At 39.5% G+C, this 14518-nt stretch overlaps 1 protein-coding gene across 1 annotated transcript in view; it reads left to right on the top strand.

Annotated features, from left to right (window-relative positions):
• acap1 (ArfGAP with coiled-coil, ankyrin repeat and PH domains 1) overlaps positions 1-14518 on the top strand; it is a 37829-nt gene that overhangs the window by 17176 nt on the left and 6135 nt on the right. The window contains exons 12-23 of the mRNA XM_079809082.1: positions 443-494; positions 718-818; positions 1037-1148; positions 3147-3346; positions 3422-3491; positions 3591-3685; positions 5733-5926; positions 8615-8662; positions 8754-8926; positions 9020-9129; positions 11644-11754; positions 11866-11921. Coding sequence (XP_079665208.1) covers positions 443-494; positions 718-818; positions 1037-1148; positions 3147-3346; positions 3422-3491; positions 3591-3685; positions 5733-5926; positions 8615-8662; positions 8754-8926; positions 9020-9129; positions 11644-11754; positions 11866-11921 — 1322 coding nt within the window. The remainder of the gene's footprint in view (positions 1-442; positions 495-717; positions 819-1036; positions 1149-3146; positions 3347-3421; positions 3492-3590; positions 3686-5732; positions 5927-8614; positions 8663-8753; positions 8927-9019; positions 9130-11643; positions 11755-11865; positions 11922-14518) is intronic.

Raw genomic sequence — 14518 nt, 5'->3', positions numbered from 1 at the left:
AAGTAATAAATGATTAAAAACTGTTAAGTTTAGTTTTTGGAGGTCTATGATTATGCATTTATTTTTCATTAAATTCTTTAGATATATATTTTTAACGCTGTAATGAAGAGTCTTTTTTTTTCATGTGTAAGCAGTTTTGTAAGTCTCTGTCTTTGTTCATGTGGTTATTTGTTAACTGTTGAGTTCAGTTTCACTCAACATTGGTATATATTGAGCTTGAAACTAATTTTATAATTATTATCATATCATAGCAATATTGTATAAAGCAGAAGTATTTGCTCTTTTACCCGTTGCCCTTTTGTATTTGTTCATCCGTTGAGGGGGTTGAGTGTGATTTCAAAGTCTGTAGGGTCTGAGTTGAATTACAATCATATGTCTGATTGCATTATTAATACCTTACAAGGCCATGATGTGTGTGTGTGTGTGTGTGTTCATTCTGCAGGCGCTGGTTCTCCATTCAGAAGAACCAGCTGGTTTACCAAAAGAAACATAATGTAAGTATCAGATTGTCTAACATAAGGACCACGTAGCATTAACCAATAAAAGTAATGTTTCACACACACACATACTGATACTTATACACACCCACAAATATTGGGAATCGGAAAGAATGGCTGTTTAAACTGTTCAAATTGTTTTGGTGGCTTTACAAACATACACTGCACATGCAGAGCACATTTGTTTTATTTCAACAAGCTCTCTGTCTCTCTGTAACAGGAGCAGATCACTGTTGTTGTCGAGGACTTGCGGTTATGCACAGTAAAGCCCTTCAGTGAACAAGACAGACGATTCTGCTTTGAGGTCGTCTCTCCCTCCAAGTGAGTCGATGTGTGTGTGCGTTAAACTGTCAGAACTGGACTGTCGTGGTGTATTTATATTTTTGAACATGCAACATTTTTCTGATTCTTGTAGTATTCGGGTGCAATTTGACTGTAAACAGCCATGTAAATATGTTATTCTGCATTTAGACAAGTCTGTACATATCCCATACTCCAGATGACAGGGTGTGTGTGTGTGTGTGTGTGTGTTTGTGTAGGAGCTGTCTATTACAGGCTGATTCAGAGCGACAGCAGCAAAGTTGGATCAGTGCTGTCCAGAACAGTATCGCCTCAGCATTCCAGGACAGAAGAGATGACAATCTTAGCTCTGTACGTCTCTCACACACCACACACACACACACACACACACACACACACACACACACACACACACACACACACACACACACACACACACACACACACACACACTTTAACTAAATATCTAAGTGCAGGCATTCTATAAAATTCTATAGATTTATATAAAACTACTTATTATATTATATTACTTACAGTGATATACAATTCTTTTACTATTAACTAGGTATGTCAAAAGTACAAAGTTATAATAAAAAATAATGTAACGATAACAATCTTTCTACAGTATTGTTAGTACTGAATACCTGTGTATTCACTGCTCTCTGGCCTGATAGGTTGCTTTGCAGCACTCTCACGCATATTTGCGCGTATGCTCTGAATAATCACATGTTGCTGTGATGTGGCTACTGCTTCATGCACCATTCAAATGTGCTTCTTGGTCAAAATGCCTTGAGTCTTGGCAACACAGTTGATTTATTTTTAAAACTGACGGGGCAAAGAAATCACATACAGTCAAACCAACATTTATTTAGACACCTTCAACATTTTCTTACATTATCACAGTTTATTTGCTATAGTTAATGGGAATAAAATATGACAAGGAACTCTGTGTCAGAACAAAATCATCTTGATAATGTCAGATAACTTTGATATAAAGGTATGTAATGGATTACAATCAATCAGTCAGCTGTTTAACTTAAGTACACCATTAGATAATACCAATTTAGGTCAAGCAATGACCAAGCAAAGCTTCAGTCTGTGGTGTAAAAGGTCACATTAGCAATTAAAGAAAAAAACACTTCAGCAAAACATGGTGAGGTCAAAGTGTCTGAATAATTTTGGTCCCAAATTTTTATCAATTGTACTGGTAGTCACTGTATGAAGAATGTTTGAGTATAATATGTCACAGTTTACTTTATTTTGCTATCCTCACTTACATAAATGAACTATACTGTTCTGCACAAACTAGTAAAAAAATTATATCTGGTGTCTGAATAATTTTTACTTTGACTGTATATAACAAAATATTAAAACTGTGTGTTAAGCCTTGCAAATGCAGGCAAAGAGACCTGCCACTGTCCAAAAATGTCATCAATATTAATCAAACTACACTATTAAGAGGTCTTTATTTTGTTTATTCCTTTATTATGTGTACTCGAAAAACATGAAGCAAAGTTTGCTTTGATCAATTAATTGAGAAATATGTGAAAAGTATGTTCAATTTGTTCAGTTATGTTTTATTAATATTCAACTTTTCGAATAAAATAGTTTGTTGATTAGTACATTCCTTTTTGGTGTCAAAATGGCCTAAAGAAACATGAATTGCAGTGGTATTGTTATAAATTACTGAATTTTTGATATTGTGACAATTCAACTACAGACTAGTCTCATAGCCAGACCTTCAGACTGACGGCTTTTCACTGGCCAAGGACCGGCCAGAGGCCGTCTGACTGACATGTAAAGCAACCAATCACAGTTCATGTCCCTACAGTTAACAGACTGGTGTGTAAAACTCTTGGACGTATTTTAAAGAGTCTATGCCACAAACTTCACATACTTTGACATTTTGAAAATCCAGCGTTCAGTTGATCCGAAGCGCTCATTGTCACAGTTGTAAACACGACAGCTTTCTTCTTCCATGAGGGGTTTGTCGTCACGTCAGCTTTTGTTTCCCGGTGGACTGTTAAAAAAACACAACAACACATGTCTTCCGGAAATCCTGTACAATTCAACCAATCAGATGATGACTTTGAAACTCTCGAAGTGTTTCCTATTTTGTGTGCCATATGTATCAAATGTTCAGCCAACTCAGTAGCTTTGACGTCTGAGGCTGAGACTCTTTATTATATAAATATTATATCATTTTTAAACAGTACTTTTTTTCACCTTAGAGGATGTTTCCAAAGCTATAGCACATTTATAGTACATTTCCACACAAACAATCAGGACTACAGGCGTGTTGAATCAAGCAGAAAATGCTATATTTTTGTGGACATGTGTGTTCAATAGAGAGATCGCTGTAGCTCCGTGTCTGCGGGAAGTGTGCGTTTGAGTGGCGGGGAGCCGGAAACGTCTGGTCGGGAGGCTCTGGAGGAGGTGCAGGCTATCTCAGGGAACGGACAGTGCTGTGACTGCGGGGAGCCCGGGCCTGACTGGGCCTCTATTAATCTGGGCATCACACTGTGCATTACCTGCTCTGGCATACACAGGTAACACACACACACACACATAACTATATAACGTATAATTTGAACATGCATCTGAATTGGGTTTTGTGTTTGCAGGAGTTTAGGTGTCCACTTCTCAAAGGTACGATCCCTTACGCTGGACTCGTGGGAACCAGAGCTCGTCAAAGTAAGAAAGTATCAATGTCACGTTCACAGAAAAATGTTTTGAAGTATGCACTTTGATTAGTCACACCTCTCTTTTTGTCCATTCTATCTATTTCTTCAGCTCATGTGCGAGTTAGGAAACGGAGCCATTAACAAGATCTATGAGGCGCGTATTGATGAGATCACAATCAAGAAGCCCCATCCTTCTAGTCCGAGGTACAGTAAAGGCAGTGTACTAGTTCATTGGCAGTTTTGCTTTGTTTTCTACCTAACCTTTGATCAGCATGTCTGTATGAAAGATGCGTTTATATATGTATATATGTAATTGTGTGTGTGTGTGTGTGTGTGTATTAGGGCTGTCAAGCGATTACAATTTTTAATCGGGTTCATTAAAGGTGCTCTAAACGATCCTGGGTGGAGTAAGGCCCCGATCACACAGAACGCGTTTTTGCAACGAGAGGAGCATTTTTTTAATAGATTTCAGTTGGCAAAGAGCATTATGCGCGCTGCTTATGCGCCCCGGTCGCCTCGCGCTTTAACCGCGTGCTGCGCCTCGTGTTTTAGAAGGAGCGCTCGGAGTGCCTGAAGTTTTAAAAAAATCAACTCTGAGCGGAAAAGCGACCGACGTCATCGCGTTTGTTTTCTATTGTCCAATCGAATGACTGGAGAGGCGGGCCTTCCGTTGTGGTGACCGTTACCTTGATGAGACTGACAGGACAGCTGATTCGGGGGTTCCTTAGCAACATACAAAAAAAACGCAGCGCACTGCTATTTTCTAAATTGAAAAAAACGTCGACCAATAAAAGGCAGTGCAGTGCGCCTCGCGTTTTCGAACCTTAAAAAAATGCGTTCTGTGTGATCAGGGCTTAACTTCTTGACGTTCGAAGTGTTGTCAAACAAAACAGAGGCTAGCTAGACCCTCCCTCCTCCTCCTCCTCCTCCCTCCGTGCTTCCTGATTTGGAAGCCCTTCTGCCGCCGGAGTTCTCGCCACCTTTCGAAGGCTTTTCCAATGTAAATTCGTGACTTTGCACGTTCCTTCTCCTTTTCCCTTTTCGTTGCAAGTTGTGCATCAGAACGTCGTCTCATTGGTCGTTTGTCGGCCATTTCAAAATCATATAATTCAAACTTCCCTCTTTCTGCTTCTCTCTTCTACACACACTTCATGTGCACGCGCACTAACCCCAAACCTCCACCCCCAAATCATTGTTGTAGGTTATTGGCTGGAGCACTGTTTATTATGTTTCGTTGTCCAGACTGCCCAAGATTGTTTTTGTTGCCGTTTGTGGAGCTTGTGCTGACTACAGAGACTGCGTTTTTTTACAGTGTGTTCAGGGGACAGGCAGCGAGCGGATAGTGAGATGTTTGCTGTATGTGACAAATAACGCGCGACATCACTTATAGCACCTTTAGCTAATGTTAACAGATAAAACTTTTGATTTCAATCAAGTATTAGTAAATGTTGAGATTAACATTAACTGAGATTAATAAATGCTTAAGAAATAATTCATCATGTGGCGTAGGAAACTTGTGGATAGCCTCATTCCCTATTTCCCTTCATTAGTCCACTAATACAGTTCACTTGAAGGATTGAATAGTGAATTCAGACAGTCGTTGTGTGTACATCGGCTGTACACTTGTTATTGCGGTGCAATGTGGGATTGAATGAGTGTACTCACTAACGTCCACTATGGTTTCAGACACCACTACAAATGCCCTATTTGAGGTTATAGGGGGCGATTTCAGATTCAGCCACTGAGGCATTCATTCGATTCATTCAAACGACTGATTCATTCAGGAATTAAATAAATGTCTCTCTTTATTAAGGGCCCATTGAATCATTGGTTCACCTGATTGATTCACTCAAAACGCTGATTCATTCAGATACGTAACACCTGTTTGTGTGTGTGTGTGTGTGTGTGTGTGTGTGTGTGTGTGTGTGTGTGTGTGTGTGTGTGTGCGCGCGTATGCGTGTCTTGCAGACACAACGGTTTTGCTCTGGATTTATAGGTTATATTGCATTGGCAAAATTGAGCAAAAGCAGACAATATTATGTATAAAATATAGAGGAATATTAACTTCTTATTTATTGAACTGTTGTACAATATCAATATCACATTTGCACTTCGGGACAAAAACAGCACTCGTGCGATATTGCGCTCGTTACTCGTGTGATATTGTGTGTGTGTGTGTGTGTGTTGCTGTGCTAGTCATCACTAAAACCAGTTTTGTTAGAATATATATAATCGTTATATGTTTTCTCAGGCAAGATAAGGAGTCATGGATTCGCTCTAAGTATGTAGAGAAGAAATTTATCCACAAGCTCCCGGAGACTGGCCGAGGAGGGCTCCTGCGGCGCTCCAGTGCCCGACGAAACCGAGCAACCACGCAGGAGAAACCAAACATACGCCCTGCCCTCAAACCCAAACCCAACCGAGCCACTCTGCCACGACTCACGGGTACACACACAAAAACCTCACTGCATGCTATAATTTACACTCATACATGCAGAGTCATGCACCCAAGACACTGTATTTTTGATTCTCTGCTACAGTTCAGCATAGAAATGCATACACACCAGGGTTATCATCAGATACTGTACTCAAAATAAGACAAAAACTATGGGTTTAAATATTTTTTTCATAAACTGACATTAAATAATTAATGCAAAGTAAATGAAAAACTAAAATGCAACTAAAAGTAGTGGTCAAAAACTAACTGGCATGGAATAACCTGACCTTTCATGTAACTTGCAGTGATATGATCCATCTCAGAGTATTTCATACAGTATATGCAATTGCTTTAAGTGCACAAGTGTGCTAAGTTGTGTTCTCTTAGTGCCCATATTATGCTATTTTTAAGGTTCTCCTACAATAGGTTTACATGCACCCAGGGTCACAAAAAACTGTTTTCTCATAATATACAGTGCACATCACCTAATATCTCAAAAGGTCTGAAAACAGTTTGTTTGAAGATTCAGTAAACTCCTCTTTCTGCACGTCTGCTCTGCTCTGAATGGTCAGACGGCCCAGTCTGTCAGCGACTGTCGGAAACTAAATGCCTATTTCCATATCTGAATTTCAGCTCCCAAGGCTTCTTCGGCACTTGCATACACTTTTGAATATTAATGAACGGTAACTATGGCGTTGGTTTTACTGTATCAATTCCAGCGCCAGTCCTCGTTCTTTTAAAGAGCATTTTGAAGTGGATTCTCAGCACTGAAAACAACGTCTTCTCAACATGTCGATAATACGAACCAAACTCTGTCTCAGCTACAACTACAGTGTTTCAGGGTCAAAGTAGACGAAGATCATAGATTGGCATTACGCAAATTTGTTACATTCATGGACAAGACCCACCCACTTTTTAAGACCAATGAGATCGGACCCACTCACTTTTACCGTCTGTAATTCAGCGCATATGTCCTTTCACCTACCCGTAACTGATAAACACTTTATTATTAAAGGTACACTATGTAACATTTTTTAAGTAAAATATCCAAAAAACACTAGGCCAGTGTTATATATTTTATTCAGTTGAGTACTTACAATATCCCAAATGTTTCCAACTAATTGTAAATCTTGAGAAAATTGCTGTTTTAACCAAGGAACCGGGACGTGTGAGGGAGTCGCCTGTCGATCGGGTCATATCTGCGTTCCCCTCGGTTTCTGGTTTTATTTTGCAGAAGCGCTTTACTCTCACTGCAGTGTGAACAAGTGTCAGCAGCCACCGAGCGAATGCACAGAGTAACGTCATATCATCATTTTCAACACACTCAGATGTGTCTAATATGATAAACAGAGCTGGTTTACCTCATACTCATGACCAGAAAAGTGGAAGTGGCGCCCGCGACTGTGGCATAATAAAAGTCCCGCTGCTCGCGAGGCGTGTGTTGCGTTCATCTTATTAACAATCGCTCCAGCGGCCTTGCTCAGCTCCACAACACTCAGTCCTGCTACTGCTTCATACTACAGTAACGCTAATAATCACATCCATGAACATGATTTCTGCCCGAGTCCTATCCCGATTCTTTTCCACCGGCTGTGAGGTGAAGACCACATGTCCCAAGATTCTGCGCTCAAACGTGGCGTCATCAAACCACGCCTTTGTTTTGAATAGGCGACCTCTAGTGGACGGAAAGTTACATAGTGCAGCTTTAAACACACGTTTGATGCTTTATTTCCACATTTCGAATATTTTCTTATTTCGATATTTTCCAATTTGATATGTGATGGGAAAAGGGAGTAGAGCAAGTTCGCCAAAAGGCGGATTTGAACCTCGGATCGATTCGCGTCAACTTGATGCCATGTGCTTTCCCCCTACACTATCGCAACTATATTAACTTTTGTTTTTATTAACTTCCGTAATTTTGTCTGGCCCAACTAGACATTTAGTAAACAAGGTGGCTTATTTGTACTTAATGTAAATAGCATCAACTCCAGTAAAACATTTTCTGGGGGAGGACCCACCCACATTTTTTTTTGCTTCCGACGCCCATGGTTACATTATGTAGGTTTGAAACAGGAAGTGAGTGGAATTACTGACGACTCGTTTCAGCAGTTCAGAATCGATTCTTTCTATTAGTAGACAATAACTTAATTTGTTGTGCACTTTGATCTTTAAAACTTTGGAGACCTTTTAAATTCACAAACAGTGATATTACACACTGCATGCAAGGTAATGTTCGAAAAAGCACAATAGGGGCACTTTTTACCTCCACATAAATCAAATGTCACATGACATCTTAAACATTGCTGTTATTATAGTGATCAGAGCTCGTCTTGCAGTAGATGCATATACAGTTGAGATGTTTCCCATGATTGTGATTACTGTGTAAATACAAGAGTTCCTACGGTCATATATCAGGATATTTAAAAAAGTGTGAATTTTATCTGTTGGTTCCTCAACTGATTCCTTAACTATGATAGCTAAACACAGTAACAGTTTAGTTTTTAATTTGATGAACATATTTTTATCACAAATAAACTCAAACTACACTGAAATGTGCAGTAAATCTTAATGTAGTTACCTTGACACACAAACACACACACACGATGACCCTAGTAAATTGAAACAATGAAATGAAGTGTCTGTTCCAGTTTCTACTGATCTAATCTCTGGGCTGTTTCCTGATGTTTCCCCTACAGGCCTGAGCCCAAGTGACATAATGAAGAACAATTCCAGCTCTCATAAAGGTTACACACACACACACACACACACAGATATGATCACATCCATTTGACCACACAAACTCCTTACTGACTCTCTCTCTGTCTCTCTGTACAGATAATGATGAAGAGGAGGATCTGAGTGGTCTTCATCCCGGGGCTTTGCTGTATCGATCTGTGGCAATGCAGCATTTCCCTCTCATGGCAGACGCTCTGGCGCACGGCGCTGATGTCAACTGGGTCAATGTGGCTGAAGACAGCAGAACTCCACTAATACAAGCAGCTTTGGCTGTGAGTGTGTGTGTGTGTGTGCGTCCAGTGTTCATGTTTTGAGTGTGTATTGCATGAGTAATATGAATAATTACTGTGTATTTCTCTCTGCAGAATTCCTTGGCAGCCTGTGAGTTCCTTCTGCAGAACGGCGCTAATGTTAACCAGGTGGACTTGAGGGGGAGAGGACCACTACACCATGCTACCATACTGGGACATACAGGGTAACACACTAGGGCTGGGCTGGGTAGAAAAATGTCGATTTCCCGTTTAGTAGTGATATTCATTTGAACAGTTATGTTCTTGATAGTAGATAGATCAGTCTTTTACTCAAAGCCAGTGTTTCCTGCAAAACTTTTCAACGGTGGCGCACCCTGCTGGTGAATCTGCGCTACCACAGCTGAATCTAGAGCTATGGGAAATAAGGCCCTATTTACACCCGATATTAAAGGGATAAATTCACCCAAAATTTTAATTAGCCCATGATTTACTCTACCCTCAAGTCATCCTTGGTGTATATGACATTTCTTCTTTCAGACGAATACAATCGGAGTTATATTCAAAAAGTCCTGGCTAATCCAAGCTTTATAATGGCAGTGTTGTGATGTTTTTGGAGTCCATAAAAGTGCCTCTCACAGTTCAAAACGCTTCTGACGACATTGTACACCAGTTACGCTCGTCAGGCAAGCGTTTTGAACTACGAGAGGCACTACACTTTTTCCATAAATTGAATACGCAAGACGATCGGCCGGAAGCTAGTTATTTTAGTCTATAAAGTTTTAAATATTTTTTCTTACACAAACGCATTGTTTCCCTTCAGAAGGCCTTTATTAACCCCCCGGAGCCGTGTGGAGCAGTTATATGATGGATAGATGCACTTTTATGGACTTTTTTATGAACAGAACAACAATCACTGCCATTATAAAGCTTGGATTAGCCAGGATTTTTTTTATTTTATTCGTCTGAAAGAAGAAAGTCATTTACACCTAGGATGGCTTGAGGGTGAGTAAATCAGGGGCTAATTTTCATTTTTGGGTGAACTATCCCTTTAAGATACGTTTTGGTCGATCAGATCACATTAGACGAGGGAGACACATTCCCGTTTACACCAAGAGACCTGAGCGGTCGAAACGTTGCGCTGAAAATAAATAAATAAATATATATATATTGTATGGAGCTGTAACTTCAATGTTCAGACATAATTTTTTCTTTTTTATCATTATCTTTTTTATCCTGCACCTGAGCCCAACTTGGGCACCTTTTTGCAATTTTTGATTCTTTATAATAATTTTACACATTGTTAGAAAAACCGTTTAACATTTTACATTTTGTGTTTACTTAAGTGGCCATAGAGAAGAGATGTTTTATTAAAGGGTTAGTTCACCCAAAAATGAAAATTCTGTCATTAATGACTTACCCTCATGTCGTTGGACACCCGTCAGACCTCCGTTCATCTTCAGAACAGAAATGAAGATATTTTAATTGAAATCTGATGGCTCTGAAAGGCCTCCATTGGCTCAATGCACTTTACACTCTCAAGACCCTTAAAAGGTACTAAAGACGTCGTTACAAAGTCCATCTCACTACAGTGGTTCTACAATAACTTTATGAATCGGCGAGAATAGTTTTTGTGCGCAAAAAAACCCTAAATAAAGACTTACATGGTGATGACGATTTCAAAACAAGGCATCATGAAGCTTCGAAGCGTTATGAATCAGTGAGTCGAATCATGATTCGGATCGCGTGTCAAACCGCCAAACTGCTGAAATTTGGCGATTCAAACTGCTGATACAATGCTGTACAACAAGCTTCATAAAGCGATCGTAAATCCATATGAATTGAGCGGTTTAGTCCAAATTTTCTGAAGAGACTCGATCGCTTTATATGAAGAACAGATTGAACTTAGGCTTTTATTCACATTCATCAACTCACACATCAGTTGTGGTAAACGGAAGCTCAAGAATGTTCACTTGAGGTGTGAGAACCAATGAGGTTCATGCTCGTGTTACGCAGCACGTTTGAGCTTCAGCAAGAACCAATGAGGTTAATTTTCGTGTTACGTAATGATTGAGATGGTGGTCCAGTGGGTTGAACCACGGAACTGATACGCAGAAGGTTGCTGGTTCGATCCCAGCGGTCACCACCAGTGTGTACTTGAGCAAGGTACTTTACTCCATGTTGCTCCAGGGGGATTGTCCCTGTAATAAGGGACTGTAAGTCGCTTTGGATAAAAGCGTCTGCCAAATGCATACATGTAAATGTAAATATGGTTGTGTATTTATACATTGCACAGTGATTAAAGGGATAGTTCACCCAAAAATGTATGATTTACCAAATTCCAAACCCCATAAAACCTTACGGAGGACATTCTGGCAGAAGCTATAGATATTTTACTTGATAAAGCTTTAAATATGGATATTTCTCTTACACAAACGCATCGCTTCAGAAGGCCTTTATTAACCCCCCGGAGCCGTGTGGAGCAGTTATATGATGGATAGATGCACTTTTATGGGCTTCAAATTTTGGGGTGGCTTTTATAAAGCTTGGAAGAGCCTGGATATTTTTTAATATAACTCTGACTGTGTTCGTCTGAAAGAAGAAAGTCATATATACTGTACCTAGGATGACTTGAGGGTGATTTAATCATTTTTGGGTGAACTATCCCTTTAATTAGGAAATCTAAAAATGTCATAAAGGTTGCCGACCTCTGACCTAACGTGTCTCTCTCCGTGTCATAGGTTGGTGTGTCTGTTTCTTAAGAGAGGAGCGGACTACAATGCAAAAGACATTGAAAATAAAGACCCAATCGGCATAGCCATAGATAACGCCAACGCCGACATCGTCACGCTGTAAGTAGAGGATCAGCTGAACACACCACTAATTCACTTACAGGACATTTGATGAAGTTCTTCCTGCTAATAACTTGATTAACATGTCATCCACTGTGGTTTTCCTCCTAGACTCCGGATAGCCAAGATGAACAAGGAGATGCGGGAGATGGACGGCACTCCATCAGGTCATTCTGAGGGGCGGGACTGTGGTGCTGGGGGCGGGGCGGGGTCTGTGATTGGACACACTAAGAAAAGCTTTCAAACCATCAAGAATCAGCTAAGTGGTCGGGCATCGGCTGGCCAGAATTAACTAGATGTACATTTAGATGACATAAGAGAGGAAAACTTGAGTGTAACAGAGAATTAAAAGGAAGAAAGGACAGTATGTGGATTTGTGCACTTTGCTAAAGCACTTTAAAACATATGGAAACACTGAATGTTAACACTACGTTTTAATAGGATAAAATGGTTTTGTTGGGAACTCCAAAACTGTTACAATATTAGTTGAGCGCTAACGTTACCAATGGTAGAGTATTACACTTTGACACTAAACGAAGGGCTGTGTAAAAGAATGGGACTCTACATTACAGTTCTTTTAGTAGCTTTGGTGATGTTTTGATGAAATGTGTGTTTTATTAGGTGGTATTAGTACTGCTTGTACTGTGACCGTGTGCTTTTACACCAATCTTTTAGTTTTGTTTGGATGGCTGGTGTTTATCTATTAGAAACACCAGAAGTGGAATGTGCGGTGTTTCTCATTTTTGAGCTAGAATGGGTTTGATTTATTTAGTGTCTGGTGAGACCGGATTAGGCATTGCAGGTTTGTTTGACATAATGTAAAGGATAAACTCAGCCGGTCATTATACAGTGCTTGCAAGATATCACCACGCTGAAATTCTTCTTCTTCTTCTTCTTAACAGTTTGCTCCAATTACACTATTAGATTCGAACTGCTTAACATACAGATTCCATTCAAACTTAGTTTTGTAGATAACCTAATTTAGTTTTAAGCTATCTATCTATCTATCTATCTATCTATCTATCTATCTATCTATCTATCTATCTATCTATCTATCTATCTATCTATCTATCTATCTATCTATCTATCTATCTATCTATCTATCTATCTATCTATCTGTCTGTCTGTCTGTCTGTCTGTCTGTCTGTCTGTCTGTCTGTCTGTCTGTCTGTCTGTCTATCGTCTGTCTATCTATCTATCTGTCTATCTGTCTGTCTGTCTGTCTGTCTGTCTGTCTATCTATCTATCATATGTCTATCTATCTATCTATCTATCGTCTGTCTATCTATCATATGTCTGTCTGTCTGTCTGTCTGTCTGTCTGTCTGTCTATCTATCATCTGTCTATCTATCTATCTATCTATCTATCATATGTCTATCTATCTATCTGTCTATCATATGTCTATCTATCTATCTGTCTGTCTGTCTGTCTGTCTGTCTGTCTGTCTGTCTGTCTGTCTGTCTGTCTGTCTGTCTGTCTGTCTGTCTGTCTATCTATCTATCTATCATATGTCTATCTATCTATCTATCTATCGTCTGTCTATCTATCATATGTCTGTCTGTCTGTCTGTCTGTCTGTCTGTCTGTCTGTCTGTCTGTCTGTCTATCTATCATCTGTCTATCTATCTATCTATCTATCTATCTATCTATCTATCTATCTATCTATCATATGTCTATCTATCTATCTGTCTATCATATGTCTATCTATCTATCTATCTATCTATCTATCTATCTATCTATCTATCTATCTATCTATCTATCTATCTATCTATCTATCTATCTATCTATCTATCTATCTATCTATCTATCTATCTATCTATCATATGTCTATCTATCTATCTATCTATCTATCTATCTATCTATCTATCTATCTATCTATCTATCTATCTATCTATCTATCTATCTATCTATCTATCTATCTATCTATCTATCTATCTATCTATCTATCTATCTATCTATCATATGTCTATCTATCTGTCTGTCTGTCTATCTATCTATCTATCTGTCTATCTGTCTGTCTGTCTGTCTATCTATCGGTCTGTCTCTGTCTATCTATCATATGTCTGTCTGTCTGTCTGTCTGTCATATGTCTATCTGTCTGTCTATCTATCTATCATCTGTCTATCTGTTTATCGTCTGTCTGTCTATCTGTCTATCTGTCTGTCTATCTAATCATACCTTGCAAGCACTAGTATTTCCTTCAGTAATGCAGATGATTCAGCTATTATGGGATGGCCATGGACATTTGGCATTGCATGGGACACCATCACCATTCAACCAACATGTTTACTATCAACCATCAATAAATCAAAACTTCTGTCCCTGGTGATCATTTATACAGAGCATTATGATCATTATTTTAATATTTGGCTTTCCAATATGATACTCTGTTACTCTGAATCTGATAGTCTTATTGCAGTGCCAGATGTTTGCAGGTGTGCTTTTTTTGTGGTGCTTATGCTTTTTGCATCTGGTGTTTTGCTGGGGGGCTTGTTCATGTTAGTGAGTTTGTCCATCTGTCTATGTCTCTGTATATAAATCAGTTTTTGCTGTGGTGCATCTGTGTGTGTGTGTGTGTGTGCGCGTGCGTGTGTGTGCGCATGTCCTGAGACCGGTGGCCAGGTGTCTCCTGCTTGCAGTGTGTGTCCTCTGCACTGCGTGCTACAGGTAATCCTCTGCTACCGTACTTCCTCATGTATGAATAACAAGTGCACTTATGTACAATTACAAATCCAACTCTTCTCTTCTGGGTGCTGGTGTTGACA

Source organism: Gobio gobio (assembly GCF_949357685.1).
Source record: "Gobio gobio genome assembly, chromosome: 2".
Lineage (NCBI taxonomy): Eukaryota > Metazoa > Chordata > Actinopteri > Cypriniformes > Gobionidae > Gobio > Gobio gobio.
Note: the sequence above shows the minus strand (reverse complement) of the source record. Positions and strands in the feature narration are given on the sequence as shown.